General features: G+C 62.6%; 1 protein-coding gene across 1 annotated transcript in view; it reads right to left on the bottom strand.

Annotated features, from left to right (window-relative positions):
- Positions 1-879: 879 nt before the first annotated feature.
- VAC14 (VAC14 component of PIKFYVE complex) overlaps positions 880-19,764 on the bottom strand; it is a 99,588-nt gene continuing 80,703 nt past the window's right edge. Inside the window, exons 15-19 of the mRNA XM_020282638.2 lie at positions 10,688-10,862; positions 9,482-9,600; positions 8,201-8,280; positions 5,954-6,104; positions 880-1,541 (exon numbers count right to left, since the gene is read on the bottom strand). Coding sequence (XP_020138227.1) covers positions 1,379-1,541; positions 5,954-6,104; positions 8,201-8,280; positions 9,482-9,600; positions 10,688-10,862 — 688 coding nt within the window. The 3' untranslated portion in view covers positions 880-1,378. The remainder of the gene's footprint in view (positions 1,542-5,953; positions 6,105-8,200; positions 8,281-9,481; positions 9,601-10,687; positions 10,863-19,764) is intronic.

Genomic DNA, 19,764 nt, shown 5'->3' with positions numbered 1-19,764 from the left:
GCACATGCCGCCGGTTCATTCCACCGGACACAGCACAGAGCAGGGGCAGGGTGTCACCGGGCCGCCTGCCTAGGGACGTTTCACGCGAGACACGGACCCTCCTCCAGTTCTTTGGCTCCCTTTCCAAGCGGTGCCCATGCCTCCCTGATGGGGTGACCGAGGCCAGGCTTTTGACCAGGGTGGTCTCCTCCTGACGCTTGAACAACTTCTTTCCTAGTGGGTGGGGGGTCTGTGTCAGACCAGCAGAGCAGGGGTGAATTGTTCCTAGTCCCTGATGCCTGGGTATACATGTGTGGGGACACACTCAAGTGCATGTGGGTGATGGCAAATACAGCCTGTAGTCCTGGGGGCTCCAGGCACCGAAACCCATACCAGAGGGGCAGCCCCATGCTGGGGCTCTGGGGCAAAGCAGGAACAAGCTCCTTCCCTCCCACTCCAGGGGCCGCAGGAGCTGCTTGGGACTCAAGGGGGATAAATAAGCCTAACGAGGGCACAGCTGACCTGGCCTACAGGTGTGGGTGAGGCAGCGCTCTTTCAGCCAAAGCAAGGGTTGGGGCATCTGTCCCTCCCCACACTGCTCTCTGGGGCTTTCTGTTGCCCAGTGATCTGCGAAGTGTTCTGCAGTGTGCAAGTCCCCTTTCACCCGGGAACTCCTGAGGCTTGGCTCCCACTGGGGGGACGTCCTACTGCCCAAGGACTCATGGGAGTCAGATTAGGGGCTGGGGAAGACAGGGTCCAGGGTCCCAGGGCAGGCCGGTGCCTGGTGCTCTCGAGGAAGAAGGGTCTTAACAGTGGAGAGCTGGGCCCCAGGCCCTTGGGTACAGCTAGGACTTCCTGGGGCTACCATGAGACCACAGAGAAAGATCAGGCAGGTTCGAGTTAAGGGTTTTCTGTTATTCCTTTATTGGGGTGGGGTGGGGTGCATCATTCAGTGGAGATCTTTGTGCTGGTCCCTATGTGCATACAAGTATGTACACACGTATGTACACACACATGTTCACATATGTATACACATATACACACAAGGCCAGAGCTCTGCTGGGCTGGGGAGTTCAAGACCTTTTTCCAAGAAGAGTATCAGAAAAAGACTGATTCCAGGGGATGGGTGGCATCTGAGGCTGTGCCCCTCCCACCCCACCGGGTGGGCAGCCAGCTCTGAGTGCCAGGGTGCAGCTGATGGCACTGGGGGCCTGGGCCCTGAGAGGAGCTTGGGTGGACAGAACAGCCTCTGGCCGCCCCCCACCCCCACCCTGGGCTGGTGGTCAGGCCCAGCCTTGGCCCTGAGAGGCAGGTCCTCAGGCTCCTGGGGTTGGGGGGTCCTGAAGACCCTGAGTGCTTCATGGGACCACTCGTTGGGTCCTTTTCCATGCCAGGACTGTCAGAGGACGACCCTCCGGTCCAGGGGGTCCCCACGCCCAGTCCGCTGGTGCCTCACTTCCAGGTGTTTGTTCTGGACCTTCTCAAAGTGCTGCAGCAGCTCTGCGTAGTCGATGCTGGGGGTGTCGGCCTTCTGCGACTTGGGGGCTGCCTTCAGACCGGCTCTGGGAGGAGGAAACAGAAGGGCTTGGCGTTAGGGATCGGCTCAGGTGGGGACTGCAGGGGAGGGCAGGGGTCTGTGGGGCTCAGCCTCTGGGAGTCTGCCTCATGCCTGGCAGCCCTCCCCAGCAGCCAGCCCTGGACAGCTGGGGCACCCCATAAGCACACCCCCCACTGGTGGGAACAGCCAGCACTGCCGCTTGGATATCGCCCTCAGCCTGCGGGCTGGCGACAGCGCCCAGAGCAGGCATCGCATTGGGAAGCATTTCCTGTTTACCAGTGGCTCCCTTTGGGGTGAAAGCCAGGGCCAGCAGCCAGCCAGGAAGCCAGCTGGGGCCTGGAACAGGGTCTGGGGACAAGGGGGAGGGGGCAGCCTGGCCCTTTCTCTGGGGCAGGGCTAGGGCTGGGGACAACACGCATCACTTAAGAGTCTCTGCTGAGCCCTCAATTTGGTAGGACACTTGTTTTTGAGTGCTGAGGCCCTGGGGCCTGCAGTTGCTTCTTGTCCTTGGGGGAAGGGGAGCTGGTCTCTCCCCTGGACACACTGACAGCTCCTACGCTCCTGCTGCTACCACCCTCCCCCCCCGGGGTGCCCCGGACACAGTTGTGCAGTGCGCAGCTACACGTGCACGATGCTCCCATAGCTGTGCGGGGACAAGTTCAAACCCAGTGCTTAGCTTGCTCTGGGCACCAGGTCCCCTGCGGCTGCTGTCCCATTCCTCACCGCGCTCTGGCGGAGTCTCAAGGACTCCTCCCTCACCCTGGCCTCTCTGGCTTGGAGAAGCAGATCTATGTGGGCCGGGAAGTTTGGGGTCTCATGGAGACCATGGGCTGCTCAGCTAAGCAGGGAATCCTGAGGACCTCTGTACCCACGAAAAGACCCCAATATGGGGGGTCCAAGCAGTAGCTGAGCACAGGAGCTAGACAGACCCGGACTCAGCCATAACATGATTCCTTCCTTGCCACCTGACTGTGGGCATGTGACTCAGTTTCCTCATCTGTAAAGCGGGAGGGCTGCCACAGGAGTCACCCACTGAGGTGGTTGTAAGGATTCCTCCAGACGTGGTGTCTAAGAGCTCAGCCTGGTGCCCAGACCCAGCCTAGGTGCCCAACAGGTGGCCACCGTGGCTACGATGACCCTGCTCCTCTACGGTGAGGCCGGCCAGAGCCCAGCAGCTCGGGGCTTGCTGCACGGGGGTTGCCGATTTGAGGGGAACAGGTGGAGCTGCCCCCAATGGAACCCTCGACAATAAGCTCTGCCCAGCACGGAGAACCAAAGGCCAGAGCCTGCCAGGCAGCTCTGACGGCCAGGAGGCTGGTGGGGCAGGACCAGGGGCAGCAACTCCTGCCGCAGCTGAGACACCTTCCGGAGCCCAGCCCTGCTCAGCCTCTGCCTGCCCACACCTGCTCCCTTCCGCCTCCCTGCTCAAGATGCGCCACCGGAAAACACTTCGGGGGTGGCGTGTCTGTGGCTGATTCTTCACCTGCCTCCTGAGTGGGGCTCAGTCACCATCAGCTCCACAAAGATGGAAAGCAGCTGGGTGGGCCCACACAGGGGCCGGGCTGTGGGCAGCGTTCTGGGCTTTGGCTGCTGCTTTCAATGTTCCTGGGAATGGGGCGGGACCCCCCTGGCAGACTAAGCCAGTGGCCAGGAGAGCAACCTGGGCTTCGGAGTCTATGCTGTGGCCAAATGCTCCCCTAACCTACTGAGGCCGAGCCCAAATGGGTGACACTTCTGAGCCTGGGTGCCCACGGCTGTGCACTGGTCGCCACGGCACTCCTGGGAAGCCAGGGCACTGGGTGCAGGGGAGATTAGGGGTTTTTCGGGCTGATGTGCACACACGTGCCAGCGTGGGGACAGGGAGGAGTGGGCCACGTCCTGCTCCCAGGGATGGGCAGACCCTTTTGGGCCTGAGGTCTTAGGAGCAGGGAAAGATGTGTCCCCACAGTGCTAGGAGGCCCTGCCTGGGTCCCTGAGCCTGGCAGGCCAGGGCTCCTCTCCCCGTCCGTGCTAACGGGCATGGCGGCTGCTCAGGCCCTTCACGAGCTCTACCTTTACAACCACCCCCGGGCACCGAGGGACAGAGGACCTCCAGCCACCGTGCAGAGCCGGGATTCCAGAACCCAGGGCCAGTCCTCTCTGCTGCCACCCCACCCACACACCTGTCACCAGCTTTTCCGTCAGAGGTTCCCTCCTGCCTCAGGGAGGAGAGGGTCCCTGGGGAGTCGCCCAGAAGCCTGGGCGGGGGCGTGGTCCCCACACCCTGCCAGAGCCTTGAGCACACACAATGTGGGACAGCCGAGGAGCACAGGAGCTGTCCCAGCTGTTCCCGGCTCGCAGGCCTGTCAGGCAACTGGGCACTGGCTGCCAGCTGCCTGCCCCTCCCAGGGCTGGGGCTGTCCGTCTGTCCCCAACCCTGCAATCTGACCCCTCCCCCAGCTGTGCCTGAGGCCCTTCCTTGCCCACTGCCCATATCTGTGATATCTCCTCCCAGGTCTTTGCAAAGAAAGGCTGGGAACTTAAGGCCTTGAAGGGCTGGGAAGTGCCTCACATACCCCTTTAGTCCAAATGTGCATTTACTGAAGAAACCAAGAGCCCGGAGAGGGCACGGGGCTTGCCTGAGGTCACACAGCAAATCCACCACAGAATTCGGACCAGACCTGACACGAGGCCTGCAGACCATCCACTGCCCCATAGAATCCTCCACCTAGAGGCCTCTGTCCCTTGCTCAGGACTTCCCTGACTCTGACCGTGGGTGATGCCAAGGAGATCCTCATTCTCCCAGCTTCCCTCTGCAAATGGGCTACCCTGGCTTGCAGAGTGCAGGCAGGGGTCCAACTCTGAGCCTCCACCCCCCAGATGCAGAGATGCAGCATGCAGATCCCCGACAGTGGCACTGACTCCTAGCGGCACAGGACCTGCCACCTGGCTGAGAGACCTCTCCTAGGAAGGCTGGTTCCCATGGGGGAACCAGGGTCACAGGTGAGCAGCCCTCCCTGCTTCCTGCTCCCCCCCATCGCCCCGCTTCTGGCTGTACCTTCCGCTCCTAAGTGCCTGCCAGAGCGACCCTAACACCCACATGGTACTACAAAGGCCAACACAAGAGACCAGGCTAGTGACACGTAGTGTGGCTTCAGGGCTTCTTTGTGGCCGAGGGGATCTGAATGGCTACCTCCCTGCTCCCCTGGGCCACTCCGTGTGCTGAATGCTGTCTCCTGGGGATTACCTGGGTGGCACCCTGAGCAGCTGGGACGGCGGCGGCACAAAGCCCAGTCCTGCCACCTGGAGCACTGCCGTCCGGAGAGAGGGGCAGGGAAGGCAGGCGCTGGGCCTCGGTGGGGGCCACACCTGCTGGGGCTCAGCCTCTCTAGCCGGCCTGGGGCTGACAACCAACAGGTGCCTCGGGGGGCCAGGCCAGGTGGGCAGGGTGGCAGGAGCAAAGCCCACTGGTGTGGAGGGCACACGGGCTCCCTTCAGGGGCCGTGAGTGCCGGGCGGGCCCAGCTGAGGGCTGCCTGCGTCCGCCCTGAGGGCAAACGCCTGAGGCCCAGGCGCCAGGCCTGCTGAGCGGCTCTAACGGCCTGGGAGGGAATTCTAGACACACAGGGCATCTGATGCAAGCTGGGCGCGCTCCATTCAGCGTAAATCTTCTCAGTGGCTCTGCTCGTTTCCATGGCGACCTGACAAGTGAAATTTTCCATCTCGGATGCCAAATGCCTGTGGATGAGGCAAAGCCTCCGAGGGTTACCAAATATAGACACAGCCCGACAGGCTCAGGGGCAGGGGCTGCACTGGGTGCAGGGTGGGGGCCCGGGCCCCTGTCCAGAGGCTGCTGAGCGGGGCCTCTCGGTGGAGGTGTGCCTGGGCCCTGTTCTTCCAGGGGACAGAACTGGAGCAGGGGAGCCCCGGGTACACCCCTGCCTGCCACCCACCCAGCAGAGGCTTGGGAAGGTCCCAGGAGTGCTGGGGTCTCCCAACACCCCCAAGTCGAGTCTGCCACAGCCACGGTGGGGAGGGCTGTCTGGGGCCTGGGAGACGCCTGGAGCAGGCCCTCTCTCGTTCTCCTGCTCGGCGGCCACCAGGGCCCCATCTCTAAGCTGGGGCAGGAACACTGAGACGCCCCTTGAGTTAGTAGGTTTCGTCCTGTCCTCGCTAGGCTCCACGCTGACTGCTTGGAGCAGGTACGGCTACTACCTATGGCCTTGTACGTAAGCCCCTGTCGAGTGCCCTGACGTGGACACGAGGCTGAAGGGCAAGTGGCTGCGGGCTAGACGGTAGCTGCAGTGACAAAAGGGGTAGGACCTCAGGCAAGGGGACCTTGGCAGATCCTCAGACGCCCCTTCCTCCCCAGGCTCCTGGGCCAGGGCCCTGCTGGGTGGCAGGAGCCCCCTCGGGGGCGGGGCAGGGCCGCACTCACTCGGTCTGCAGCAGCTCGGGGTTAGGCACGCACTGCAGCCGGTGCGAGAGCAGCTGGAAGGCGCTGCTCTGGGGCAGCAGCATGAGCAGCCCGTACAGCGCCTTGATCAGGTAGGGGTTGTTCTTCACATCCAGCAGCTGCAGGCGCAGATCTGTGGGGGCAGAGGGCAAGGGGCAAGGGTCAGGGGCCTGGCACTGTTCTGGAACACACCCAGCCCGGAGCCCCTGCCTCAGCCTGGCTGGGGCCACCAGCGCAGTGGCACCCACAGCCTGAGCACCCAGCTGTGTGGGGCCAGCCAGGCGCCCGTGGCTTTGGAGCGAGGCAGGGGCTCCTTCCCGGCCAGCCCAGCCTGCCCCCTCCTCCTTCAGGAGTGTCTTAGCTGTTTCCATGATCTCATCTTTCCTCCTTGCTACCCACCTGCCAGTCTGTCTGATCTTTCCAACAGGCACCCCAGCCCGGTGACCCTTGGACCCGCTGCTGGGCCTGGCCCACTCCCCTGCCCCCCAGGCCCAGCTGCCTCCCTGGTAACGAGGGCTCGGGGCTCGTAGCGTAACAGATTCCCCGGTCGGCTCTGCACGTGCCAGCACAAGAGAGCTATAAATAGGGTGTGCTGGAGAGAAAGACGGAGGATTAGGACAGCTTTTAGCGAGGGCAGGATGGAAAAACGCTTTTGTGTGTAGTGTGACACACACCAAAGCCCCCGCGTGTCTAGGAGGTGCTTTTGGATCTCCGGCTCAGACCCCAGCCCTACCCCACCCTAGGGGTCTCCACCCAGCACCCGGGTCTCCGCCCAGCACCCTGTCCTGCCCAAGTTGCATGGACCCTGCTGGCGGCTGCCCCCACCCAAGGCCCATGGGGAGACAGGACTCAAAACGGGCTCTCACTGCTCACCTGAGTCTTCTGGAGAACCCCTGGCTTTTACCGTCCGTGTCTCCAGCCCCTGTCCTGCATCTTTTGTGGAGGGTGAGCTACACCTCTGGACTAGCCATGTGTCCCCAGAAGCAGTCAGGCCTTGGGGCCAGGAAGCTGGGACTGGAGCCTCTTCTCCAAGAGGCAGGAGCCACCTGTGGGGGAGCTCCACACTGTTGTCCCCAGGCCCAGCCACTCCAGCAGAAGGGGGCCTGTCTAGAGTCCTTTCTCCCCTTTGGGCCTTGGGGAACCTAGGACTTCCTGTGGCCAAGCCAGCCACCACCAGGCTCCAGACAACTCAGGGTTGGAACAGGTGCTGGGAAGAGGCCAGGGGTGCGTTCTCCTAGCGTCACCCTTCCCCAGCAAAGCCCTGGGCCTGAGGAGAAAGGGCTCGGGGCTCCTCTAGGGTGAGGTTGGACTTGACTTCGGCGGGATGAGTGGGCACCTGTCTGCCCCGGGAGGCTCTGGGGGAGGTGAGACATCAGGCACATCTGGGGCAGGCTTGGGTGCTCTCTGCTGAGAACAGGGTCACCCTCCTGCTCGTCTGTCTCTGGGGCATCAGTCACCATGGTACCCTGCTGCTGGGAGAAGCTGGCCCTCCGAGTGGGAGCGAGGGGAGGGACGGAGGGTCCCTGGGCCCCTGCATTTACTCTGGGCTCCGGGGCTCAGGCTGGGCGCGTCAGAGCTGCTGCCGGAGATTGGGCGGCCTGGGCAGCCGGCTTGGCGGGGAAGGGAGCCCCGGCAGGGCTGCCTCCCAGCTCTCTGCACGCTATAAACACACGGGTGTCACTTGGAGTGTGGCTGCTTCGAGGAGCAGGCATCGTGTGTGTTGAGGCGCCAAGGGCGGTGCACGCCCAGCCAGCTGCCATGTTTGCGTTCCGCCAGGGGTTACTAGCCGGGTGGCTGCTGCCCACCGGCCCTCAGCCAGCTCCTCTGTCCGAGGGGAGGGCAGGGCTCCTGGGCAAACAGGCATCTGCGGGGATGGGGGGGAGGCCCACAACTTCAGAGGCACGGGGCAGCAGGCTTGGAGGAGGGGCTGGGGACAGCCCTGGGGAGCCCTGGTAGTAGCCTTCAGGTGGGTTTTGCTGTCAGCACTGGCCTGTGTCCCTGAGACCCACCTGGAAGGACACAGGTGGGACCCATGTTCTGTTGCCACATGCCCCAGCCCTGCTCCAGCTGGTTTCTCAGCAGTCTGTCATCCCAGTTTTACATTCTTGACATTCCAGAAGCACCCCTGGTGACTGCCCTCTTTCCCTCCCTGCCCTGAGCTTGGCTCTACCTCACTCCAGGCTGGCCAGAGGCTCACGCTGGGCCCGAGGCCACACGCGGGACTCTTACATGTGAAGATGGGGCACTCAATCAGCTGCACCAGCTTGTCCACTTCTGTGAGGAAGTCCACAGTGACCTCCAGGTCCCCGCTGGGTGAGCAGTCAAGGACAGTCTGACCACTGGGCCAGCATGGCCACAGCTGCAGAGCTGGGGACAGGCCGGCCACGCCTTGCTAGTAGGTGGCAGAGGCTGGAGCCCTGGGCTTGGCCCAGAGCATCACGTGGCCTCCACACCGGTCCCTGGTTCCCTGTGTGCGGGACCTGGGTCTCGATAAGCGGGATTTGGTGGACAGAGGACATGAACCCGTTCTCCTGCCTGTCTTTCTCCCCCTCTACAACATAGAACCCCCCTGCACGGGTGCTCAGGTTCTAGACCTGCAGGTGTCTCGTCTACACCCTCCGTGACTCAGCCCCGCAGCCTGTCCGGAGGGCTGGGCAGGAAAGGCTCCTCCTCCCAGCAGGGCCATGTCAGGGCTGCAGCAGGTGTGCTGGGTGGTGGCCAGACAGTCTTTGGGTCACTCAAGTGGCCCAGAGGAGCAGATCTGGGTCGTGGAAGGAGGGTGGACACCCTGATGGGGGCCAGGCCAAGCCACACCCAGCCCTCCACGGAGGCCCCTCACGGCCTTCCACACAGTGCTCCACCCAGGTCGCTTGTCAGCCACCCATGGAGGAAGGCCTGCTTCTTGGTGCCTTTCGAGGGGGCGAGAGCTGAGGTGTGCGTGGGTCTTTCCCCTCCTGAGACCACCCCCTCTCCACCCAGCCTGCTTCTCCTCACCGTGTCCTTTGCTGAGCCTGCCCGGCTCTGGCTCTGGGCCCCCGAAGGCTCAGTCCTGAGCTCGAGCCTGCAGGTCTTGCCTGTGCCCACTCAGGTCCCCTCACCCTGCTCTGCCCCACACTGAGCCTGGCACAGAGGTGGCGGCGGAACTGCAGCGAGCAGACAACACCAGCCTTGTCCCTGGGGCAGAAGCTGGGCTCGCCCTCACCCGGTGGCCTGGCACCACCTGCCAGCACCCTCCAGGCTGGGCCTGCTCAGCCCTGACCCCAACACACGAGGTTTTTTGAGGGCCAGTCCTGTCCCCCGACCAGGGAGGCCCGTGTACTGCCAATGGTGCTGTCCTGAATACATTCCCTACAGCACCCTGGCCAGGTGGCCCTGATGTCACAGCCCTGGGGACGGAGCAGACACGTGGGGCAGGAGGATGGCTGCCAGGCTCCCCACTGGGTGTGGAGGGGTCACCCGGCCCCCTCCCGCCCCTCAGCGGCCCACCGAACAGCAGTGAGGGAAGGATACAACTTCTGGATGAGGTCGTAGGCGTGCTGGTAGTTCTGGGTGAGGAAGCAGAGGGACACCGTGGTGACCGGGTTGTGGCACCAGGAGCGGTACAGGCAGCAGAACAGGTTCTGGCTCTCCTGAGGGGGAGAGGTGCGAGCACTTAGCAGAGCCCTACTTCGTCCCTGCCTGGTCCTTGAGGGACCATGGCGGGAAGGGCCACAGAGGCCAGGAGCCAGCTCAGCACCCCCAGCCGTGTTTGGCAGCCCAGCTGGGAACGAGCTGTCACAAAGGAAACGCTGACAGTTCCTCCTCAGACCCTGTCATTACCTCCCAGTCTCACAGAGCCGTGTGGTGGCGAGGGCCCGGTTGGGAGCGAGCCTCTCCTTTGTGCTGGCGAGACTGCCCGTGGCAAAATGACAGTCATTGTGCGCCCCAGAACCCTGCGCTGGGGCTGGGAGGGTGAGGGGTGCGGGTAGGAGGAAGCTTTCTCGGGGGCCAGGCTCTCCTGGGCGGTGTCCTCCTCTCTGTCCTCAAATGCCACCTCCTCCTCACTGCCGGCCAGCCCAGGGGCTGAGACCACCCTTGGGGGAGCCCCTGCCCCTGAGGAAAATTCTTAAGGCCTCTGCGAACGTCTGGAAGGAACCACAGGAGGAGGGCAGGGCTGTGGCCTGGATCACTCTCAGACACGGGCTTGGACGTCCTCGGGACTCGTGGGGAGGGCGTGGAGCAGGGTCTGTGGGGTCTGCTGGGCAGGGGCTGTGGGGGAGGAGGCCCTGTGGTAGCCCGCCACCCTCTGCCCTGCATCTCTCCTGGAGTCGGGCAGCGTTGTGAGTGTCGTCCTGCTCTCTCTGACCAACCCTCGGTGTGTCCTCACCCAAAGCCTGGGATGGGCAGCAACACGACACCCTGGCTTACAATAGGTGCCTTACAAGACAGATGTGTCCAGCTGTGGGAGACAAGGGCAAGGAGAGTAACTAACCCCCAAGTCCCAGGTGAGGTTATGATCTGGAGGTCTGACCCCAGGAGGGGGGCATCCCCTAGTGGGGTGGGCCTAGAGCCAGCAGAGCCTTGTTTGGGAGGGGGCAGTGCCTGGGTGGGGGTGGGTATCGAGGGGCTGCAAAGGCAAGGCCGCTGGGAAGTCAGGGAGGGGACATGGCCCTGGAGCGAGCACAGAGCCTTCTGAGGGCAGAGACCTGGACAGGGGGCAGAGCCGACAGGGCGTACCAGAGTCTTCAGGTCCTTGAGCTGGTTCCGCAGCTGGAAGAGCTCGGTGGAGGTGAGCAGGATGGTGTTGAGGGCGTGCACCATGGTGGACGCGAACTTGAGGTCCTCCTCCCGCAGCAGGATGTCGGCCATCGAGTGGAAGATGTTCTCCGCGTTGAGCAGGAGGCAGAGCTGCCTGGAAAGCAGGCACGGTGGGGTCAGGCTCGGGGTGCTCTGGAAACCTCTGCGCCTCAGCTTGGGAAGCCTCCTGCAGTCTTTTCAGCATTCTGGAGGGCCAGTGTGGAACCCCGACTCTGAGGCTGGTGGGGGCGGTGCTGGGCCTGGCTTCCCAGGCTATAGTTACCCCCCTACCCCCTCCCATGAAGAGAAATGGCAGGGTCCCTGGTTGCCAATGATGGACAGGCCCCTGCGTCACCGCCCTGAGCTCCCACTTGTGTCAGCAACGCCCCCCCCCAGCCATGGCACTCCCACCCCCTGCTGGGCTGTAGCGACCACTTCCCCACCACTGCTCACCTATCTACCGTCCCCCCACCTCCCCAGAAAAGCTCCTGAGGTCAGGGTCTGGGGCAGCCCGCCTGGGGACGCCTGTAGGCGCCAGGGGCCCAGTGGGTACTTGTGGGACAGACCCCACGAGGACCTCGGGTTTTCCCTTCCCTGTATCATGACGACACTCGGGGGCAGGGAGGAGAAGCGAGTGACCAAGGTCGCAGGATTACCTGGGCAGAGCCTGGCTCCACTGCCCCCTGGGCCACGACTCCTCCCACGGTCTCTCCTCTACCCAGTCTTGGAGGGAACAAGGATCCGACTTTGTGAAAAGCCACGTGACAGTCTCCATGTTATAAAAAAGGGAAACAGGGGACTCAGGCAATGAGGAAAAGTGGTTTTTCCAGGGTCCTCAGGGCAAGGTGGTGTCAGGAGTGACAAGTGGGTCTCGAGGACAGGCTCTGGGGAAGCCTCTGACCACCCCACTTCGCCATGTGCCCTCAGAGGCTTGGCCTTCAGGCCATGAGCACCCCTGAAAGCCACCTGGGCAGAGGCTTCCCCGCTGGGGTGGGACAGGACTTCCTGCCAGGACTCTCAGGGATCCAGAAGCTTCCTGCAAACCGAGAAGGAAACAGGTAGGGGCTGGACAAGAAGGGACAAGTGGCCGGTGAGAGGGTGACGTGTGTGCAGTGCTTCCTGTCTGGTAGGGGCTGGTGCGAGCAGGGCACCCCTGCCTTCGTGGCCTCCCGCCTGAGGCCAAAGTCCAACCTGATTCCTCGTCTCTGCTCTAGGGAAGCATCACCACAGACCAGACAAGGGGTCTGAGGCCTCGAGGCCCCCTGTGCTGAGTGACACGAGCCACATTTTGAGGCAACATGCCTGAAACATGTCCACTTCCTACCAAGCACTGACCTTGTGCTAAACTTAGCGTTATCAGGGCCTCGCTTCCTGCCTGACTCTGAATACTGGCCATAGCTTTGGGGCCGAGCTAGAGAAGATTCCTCCCCAGCTTTGGCCCTGGAAAAATCCCAGCGCGTTTGGTAATGGAGAGGCCAAACCACGAAGCGCAAACAGTGGGCAGGCCGTCTCCAGCCCGGCCCCGGCTGGAACCAGCAGGCTCGGGCAAGAAACCCTGGGAGAAATCGAAACGGGGCTGAGGCGGGGCGGGGGGCAGTGTGCGGGGAGGGTGGTGGTGTCACACAAACACAGGGCCACTTCATCTCCACCACTGCCTGGCGGCTCCCTGTTGTCAGGTGGGGGGCAAATGCCTCCGGCCTGGGGGCCCCCACCACCAACTGTGTGATCTCGAGGTCTCTGCATGGCAATTTCTTCACTTTCTAATTGGGGGCAATCCCTCCGGCAAGATGGGGAGCACCCCGAGGCAGGCCGGGAAAATTGCAGACGATGTGTGTGAGGGGCCCAGTGTCCGGGACATGGCCCACCCGGCTCACGGGAGGGAAGCTTGGCCAGGCTGCCTCAAGCCAGAGGCCGGGAGGTGGTGGCCCAGCTGAACTCAGACAAGGCTTCCCATCCCCTCCTGGTCCTCCCACCCTGGGATGAGCCCTGTCTCCAGGGCTGTGGGACAGAAATGTTCCAGAAGGGCAGGCGAGGGAGAAAGGGGAGCGTTCTGACAAATGGTCACAAGTGCCCGTCGCCTGCAGCTGCTGCCGTCTCCATGACAGAGGCCAACAGCTGAGCCGCTGCCAGGCAGCGCTCTCCAGGGATCACAGGCCGGGCCAGCCCCGTGGGGACCTGCGGCAGCCGGAGGGTGGGGGCGGTGCTCACGAGAGGACAGCTGCGGAGGGTGTGGAGGGACAGGCACAGGCACGGGGCTGGTGACGAGGAGGGGCGGGTGCCAAGACCTCCTGGTGTCCCAGAGAACCTGGGGAACACGGACGGTGCCACGGAAGGTCAGGGATAGCAGAATTTTCTGAGTCACTCTTCTCTTCTGCCACCAGCAACAAGACCCTCTCCTGGGTTTCCTCCCCCCTCGCTGCCGTCTCCTCTGCTAACACCAGGGTGGCCTTTCTGCTCCTCTCTCTAGTCTGTGTCCCTTGGTGGTTTCTGGCCCCACGGATGCATTCAAAGCTGTCTACAGATCAGGGACTCCCACATGTGCTCTTCCGCCACAAGGACCCTCTGGCCTCTGGATGGGGCAGCTGCTTTTCAAACCAAAGTTTGAGGGCAATCCCTACTGACACCCACCTCTAGGTGTCCCTGTAGATGTGTCACCCGCCCCCACCCCAATCTCAGTAAATGGCATTTCTGCCTGCCCAGCTGCTCAAGCCCAAACCAAAGAGCCATTCCTGATGCCCAGTCCCTCTAAGGGGGTCGCTGGCAGGCCCGGGGGACTGCACCTTCAGAGCACGTCCCGACTCGGACACCCCGCCCCGTCGCAGACCCACTGCCTGGGAGAACGTCTGCACTTCCGCTCATCGGTCTCAACCTGTCTCCTGGTCTGTCCTCTGCTGCTTCTCTACACCCACCGTTCACCCTCCCGCACCCACTGGGCAATCCTAAGAAGTGCCAACCAGAGCATACTCCTCCCCTGCTTGGGACTTGCTGACGGCTTCCTGCTGGATCTAAAATAAAGCCCAGCCCCTCGCCATGGGCTGCAAGACCGTACACCCTCTGGTCGGTTCCCCTCCAGCCTCAGCTCTTACTGACTCCCCTTCACTCACGACGTTCTCGCCTCTTGGGCTTTTCTTCTGTTCTCGACCTGGCCCAGCCTGCGCGGTCCCAGGGGCTTGGCCTGCTCTGCCCTGGCCCAGCCAGCTCTGCCTCGCTGGGCATCTGCCTCCCGGGCACATCGAGGCCTCAGGTCCTGGCGAGGCCTGTGCACTCCCTGCTAAGAGCAAGTCCCATGTCTGTGCAGGCATCTGCCCCTACCTGACACCATCCTGCGATGTGCTTGTTTACTGGCTTCCGGTCTATCTGTTTCTCCTGCCAGAAAGAGAGCTGCAAAGGGCAGGGCCCTGGCTGTGATTCTTGTCACCCATCCCCTAAGCCAAGGCGAGGGCTGGCACTCAGCAGCTGCTCAGTTCCCGCTGCTGGGCATTGCTGTGAAGGATCGAAGGTCTCCCGGACGAGCCCGCAGACCTGCGGAACCCGTCTGCCCATCCCGGGCAGGTCAGTGCACGCCATGCATACTCTGGTCTGCAGAAAGCAGCCACGGTGATGTTGCATTTTTACCCACCTCACCCACCAGGCCAACTGCAGGCCTGGCTGCCCTGCCCTGCCCAGACTCCCCTGCTCTCTCCCCTGCTGCAGGAGTCCGGCTCATCTCAGGGGACTCTGGAGCGTGTGCTTGCACGACAGCCCGAAGGCTCGGCAACAACACATCGCACAGGGCTTCCTCGCACCGAGAGTCTCCCCTGAGCGCTGCTAATTAAAACATCGCGGAAGGGGAGGGGAGAAGCTAGGAGCAGGCACCCACCAAGAGCAGCGGCTGGGGCCCTCCATGCTCTGGATGCTTCTGCTAGCCCTGCCCGGGAGGCTGCTGGGCAGAGCCTGGAGGGGCTGCTCTGGGGCCGGCGGCTGACAGGGACTCCACCGAGGAAGGGGGGCGAGGTGGGGGCTGCGTCCTGCCTCACCCCGAGGTCACCCCAGGTTTGGGGAGAAGGAAAGCAGCTTCCAGACTGCTGGGTCATGACGCCTCAAGAAGACAGGAATCGTGCAAGTGTCAGTTGCTCACTGGATGCCAGGCACTGGGCTGAGGGTGTCACACCCACCCGCCTGGATCGGGCCGGGGTGATGGGTAAGAACAGCAGCTCCCTCTCGGAGGGCTCTCAGCTGCAAGGCACGGTTCCAGGCAGCTAGGGGGACAGACAGTGGGAGTAGGTCAGCTGGGCCACACCATAGAGAGCTCTGGAACCTCAGCAGGATGCTGATACCTCCTCCCGACTCAAGGGGTCGGGGAGGAGGGCCCACTTTCACTTCAACCTGCACAGGTGGCCTCAGGGTTACCACGCGCCTGGCACCGGGCTCTGAGCTCCTCCTGTGGCTTCTTGTGGAGTCCTCACACAACCTGGGCAGGGAGTATGATTATCACCCCCAGAGAAGAGGACTCTGAGGTTCAGAGAGGACCCATGCTGCCAATCACACAACTGACCAGGGGAGGAGGATGGAGGATTCAGACCCAGAACCCCAGTTCCTCCTCATCACTCTGCCTCCTCACTGCCTGTTGTCAGCGGGCACCGGGGGCCGTCCCTGCCGGGTGGAGGGCTGGCAGATGGCTGCCTCGCAGGGCTGCTGCGTCATCACTTCTCTGTTGAGCCCCAGCCGGGCTTGAACTGCCTGCCTGGCTCCCAAGCAGCGTCAACGACGGAACACAGCTCGCGGCCCCGCACATTCATCCTAACTTTCCAACGCCCGTGCGGATGCACTGTTCATCCCCAGACCGAGGCCCGGAAAGCCCGTGGGCTGGGAGGAACCCTGAGTCTGGGAGGGCACAGGGAACCCCCACACCGTGCACGGGGCTGGCAGAGGCAGGTCCATATACGCATGTGCGAGGTTGGTGAGAGGCCGGCAGGGAGGGCCACATGACCTCACTCAGGGACAGCTCCTCACTTGGTGGCAGTGAAGCTGCTGGCCCCAGCTGGGGCTCTGCCGCCACCAGCTCCTCACATGCACCCTGGAGCCCCCATGGATGTGGTTCTGCTTCTCTCTCGTGGGCCTCTTGCTGTTGCCTGGACAGCTGTCCCTTCCTTCCGGGTCTGGTTTCATGCTGGGGGCAGGACTAGCCTCTCTTTGTTTCCTTTGCCACGTACCAGGAGCTCTTAAGGGAGTGACCTGTCCTTGGCATGCTCTAGACCCCCCGTGGCCCAAGAGAGGGGGCTGTCACTCTCCCTTAAGAAACGAGATGACACTGCCTTGCCCATAAAGATTCTCTTCTTTCGGGTAGCCTCAAAAGGCCAAGGCCAAGGTCCACACTGGGGCCAGAGAAGGAAGGACGTAGCTCTGGCTTCCCTCCCGCCCCTGCTCTGCCGTGGGCCGGGAAGGCAGTCTGAACCCCATCTGGCAAGCTGGGGTGAGCCTTCATGTCACTCTCCCTTTGACCACTCACAACCGGCCAAGTGTCACCATGTGCCCTGGATGGCCCACAGGCCTCAGGGTGGCCCATGGTAGCATTTGCTCTTCTAAGACCCCGCCTGGCAGCCACCACTGCCCCTGCTTCAGGTGAAACTGGGACAGGGCTGGTAAGAGGAGGGAGGCGTCAGCTGGCCTTGTTGCACAGTCGTTCTAGACAGGCCAGTCATGCCCCACGGTAGGAGAAGAGGCAGGAAGAAGGCCCGGGTGGAGGCCAATGGGAGCCTGCACCCTCTTCTCTGTCTTGTCCTGGGTTTGAGGAAGGGCCACACGACGGTTCTCCTCCAGGGACTGAACAGGCCATCAACTCAGGCAAAGCCAAACCTTGGTGTGGAGAACAAGGGACTCTGATCTCCTCCCTAGCCTGGGCCATGTGCAGACAATAGCAGAGCGACTGCGTGGACATCCCCTGTGGGTGTGGCCCTGGAGGGCTGATGGCTGGCGAGGGTGTCCTCCTTGGGAGAGGGCATGCTGGCGCCGCGCCGCACTGCATCCTGGGGAATGTGGACGCTGCCCTGCGGCTTCGGGGAAGACATTAGACTTCTTCCCACGACCCTTTTCTCCGCACCCTCTGAAAACAGGACTGGAGACATCACCAGGGCAGAAACGGCCTCCCCCAGCTGTACTGTCAGCTGATCCTTCCCAGGTCCCCTGGCTGTCAGCTCCAGACACTTAGACCGGCTCCCTCTGGGGACTTTCCTCTGGCTCTCGTCACCAAGTAAGGGCATGCCACGGTCCCACCGCCCCCGCCAGCCCCACGCTGGTTGTAGCACGGAGACACCTGAAGGTGGGGGCACTGGGCCAACTCCCTTGTTGGGCGTTGCAGCTGCCACCCCCAACCCCTCCTTCCTCAGGCCTGGCCTCCTTAAGAGAGTGACCAAGGGCAGCAGCAGCTGATGCATCTGACCCACGGCTGGGAGGTCTGCGGGCGAGTGCTCGGCCTGGGGGAAAGAGAAGAGGGCCTGAGGGCCCCAGAATGCCCCTATGACAGCTGGCTTGGCAGCGCTGGCCTTCAGGGCCTTAGGTGGGCACAGCCTGTCCTTCTGGCTGGCTGACCCAAGGCTCGCGGAGAGGGATGTGGACTCGAGAAGTTTAAGGGGAAATGATGGAGGCTGAAGCCATCACCCCCTCCCAGGAACTCTGACGTCCTTTACTGTCCCAGACAATAAGCTCACTACACCAACGAGGGGGCTACCAGCAGCGTGCAGAACCGTGGGGACACTGTGGTCTCTGAACCTCCTGAGTGGAAGGAGATGCCAACGTCGAGAGACGGGCATGGAGCTGCAGCGCCCGCTGCTCCCGTGGCAATCCCCAGCTGCAATTGACACAGTCCCTCTCTACCCAGCCCTCGCCTGCCCTGACGAACGAAGGACTCAGAAGCAGCCTCAGCGGGCAAGGTCCGGGCCAGCTGGGCGTGTCCCAGCGCTTCAACTGCCCCCGTGCCCACCCTGCTGCCCCGAGTGCAATCAATGTGGCAAGTCCTTCCCAGTCGCGCCTGGCTGGTGCCACCCTAGAAGCAGGAGTTTGGATGACTTCACTGGGCAGAAGGTGGCCAGGCGGGGCCGCACGAACGAGTACAGAAGGTCCATCTGCCCCAAACACTCTGCAGAACCATCCCTCAGCACTGCCCACCCGGTTCTTCCTGCCTCTGCTTCTCAGTGGTCTGGCGCCAGGACCAGAGGGCAGCTCCCATCCCCTATCCCCGTGGGTCCAATCCCACAGCTCCACGGGCTCAGCTGGGACCTAGCCTGCAAGCCCAGCTCCTTGCTGGGTGGTGTCACTGGGGGATGGGGTCAGGGGTCGCTATGTTCCCTTGCAGACCGCTGGCAGCTCTGCGGGGGGGACGTTGGGGGGCTCCTAAGGGTGACAAGGCACATAGTCCTGGCTCCCGGAAGCTCAGAGGCTGGGCTGGCTGCTGATTTTGAGAACACAGGATTGGGGGGACTCCATGGCCCTCTGCAAGCACCTCAGGGGCCTATGCTCGAGGGCAGGGCTGGCTCCCCGGGGCCCCTGCCCAGTCCCCTGTTCTTCTCCCTGCAGCCTGGGCCTCCTTCCTTCATCTTCACCTCCGGCTGCCTGCGGTGCCCTGACCAGGCCAGTTCCACACACAGAGGGACAGGCCTCCATCTCCTCTCTACATTGGCTACTGCCTGGTGTCCACATCCCTGTCCAAGGCCATGGGACATGGGCACTTTCCCGGGAGACACCTGGAGTCTCACGGCCAGTAAACCTCAAGTGCAATCTAACAGCAAGGCCAAAAAATACAGAGATGGCCCAGAGCTGTTCCCACAGGGAAGGCCCCCCTGCCTTCCTCCCTGCCCAGCAGCTGGGATGCTTTAGGAATTTAAAGAGAAAGCAGCTTTCGGGTCAGCACAACCTCAGGATGGGAGGGGAGGGAGTGGCCTCCCAGCTGAAGTCCAGAAAGCTCCAGAGCTTCGCTGCATCCGGCCCCTCCCCTCCCTATCTTCCCCTTCCAACTCTCTGCTTCCCAAGTATGAAAACTGTAAATCTGTTTTATTTATTTCAATCAATCCTCGGCAGTGTGCCCCTCAGGGCAGAGGCAGCCATGGTAACCCTGCCAACTCATGCCTTAAAAATTCATCGTGTTTAATGCAGTCGATGCGTCTGGTACACTTAAAAGTTTCTTGTAGGGAGGTGGGAGGAGGCGTGAGGGCTTGTTTTTCTGGGGCTCACTGGGGGCTGGTGGGAAGGGGACAGAGGGAGGGGCACGGGGGAGGGGAGGCCTGCAGTCCTCTCAGCTGTCTGTCCCTCTGCTTAACAAGAGCCACCATCCAGCTCTGGGGCTTCACAGACAGCTGGGCTGGGCTCCCCTAGAGATCTGTGGCAGAGGTCTCATTGAGGCAGCTGGGCCTCACCCCCCCTGTGACAAGCTGGTCCCTCACTCCAGGTTTGGGGTTTGCTCTAGGGACCAAGCTGGGAGCGGGACAGAGCCAGGAGAGGTGACTCCAGCCTTCTCGGCCACCCAGGGTGCAATCAGGCAGCCTTTCCTGCCGTGGGAGGGGCTCCGCCTTTTCCGAAGACAGAAGTCACCTGCCTTGGCCCCGTGGATCACCTGGCCTTATTCTCCATGTGCTTGTATCAACCTGGCCAAGCCGGCCCCCACTGTCCTCTCACGGGTCCTTCTCAAGCCCTCCTCTGGCCCCGCCTCCTCGTGCTCCCTGCCCCATTGCCAGTTCCCCCATCAGCTCCGTCCTAGACCCTCGCGTGGCCCCTCTGCCCTCCTCGGGCTCTGGCTCCTTGTCCAGCCAGACCACCGGCTTCCCAAGGCCCAGGGCTGGGCCCTTGTGGACGATGGAGGGCATGGATGCCCGTGGAACAGAACAGTAACCGCCCAGAAGGACGAGGTAGCCTGTGTCACCATGGTCGTGGAATTCAGCTTGCACGTGGAACTGGACGCTAAGGGGCCGAGGGAGTCAGGTGCATTTGGAACCGTGTTATCAGGGTTGGGGGTGTCTGGCTCTGATTAAAGCACTTTCAGAATTTGG

Source organism: Microcebus murinus, chromosome 20 (genome assembly GCF_040939455.1).
Source record: "Microcebus murinus isolate Inina chromosome 20, M.murinus_Inina_mat1.0, whole genome shotgun sequence".
NCBI classification, from domain to species: Eukaryota; Metazoa; Chordata; class Mammalia; order Primates; family Cheirogaleidae; genus Microcebus; species Microcebus murinus.
This window is presented reverse-complemented; position numbering and strand designations above follow the sequence as displayed.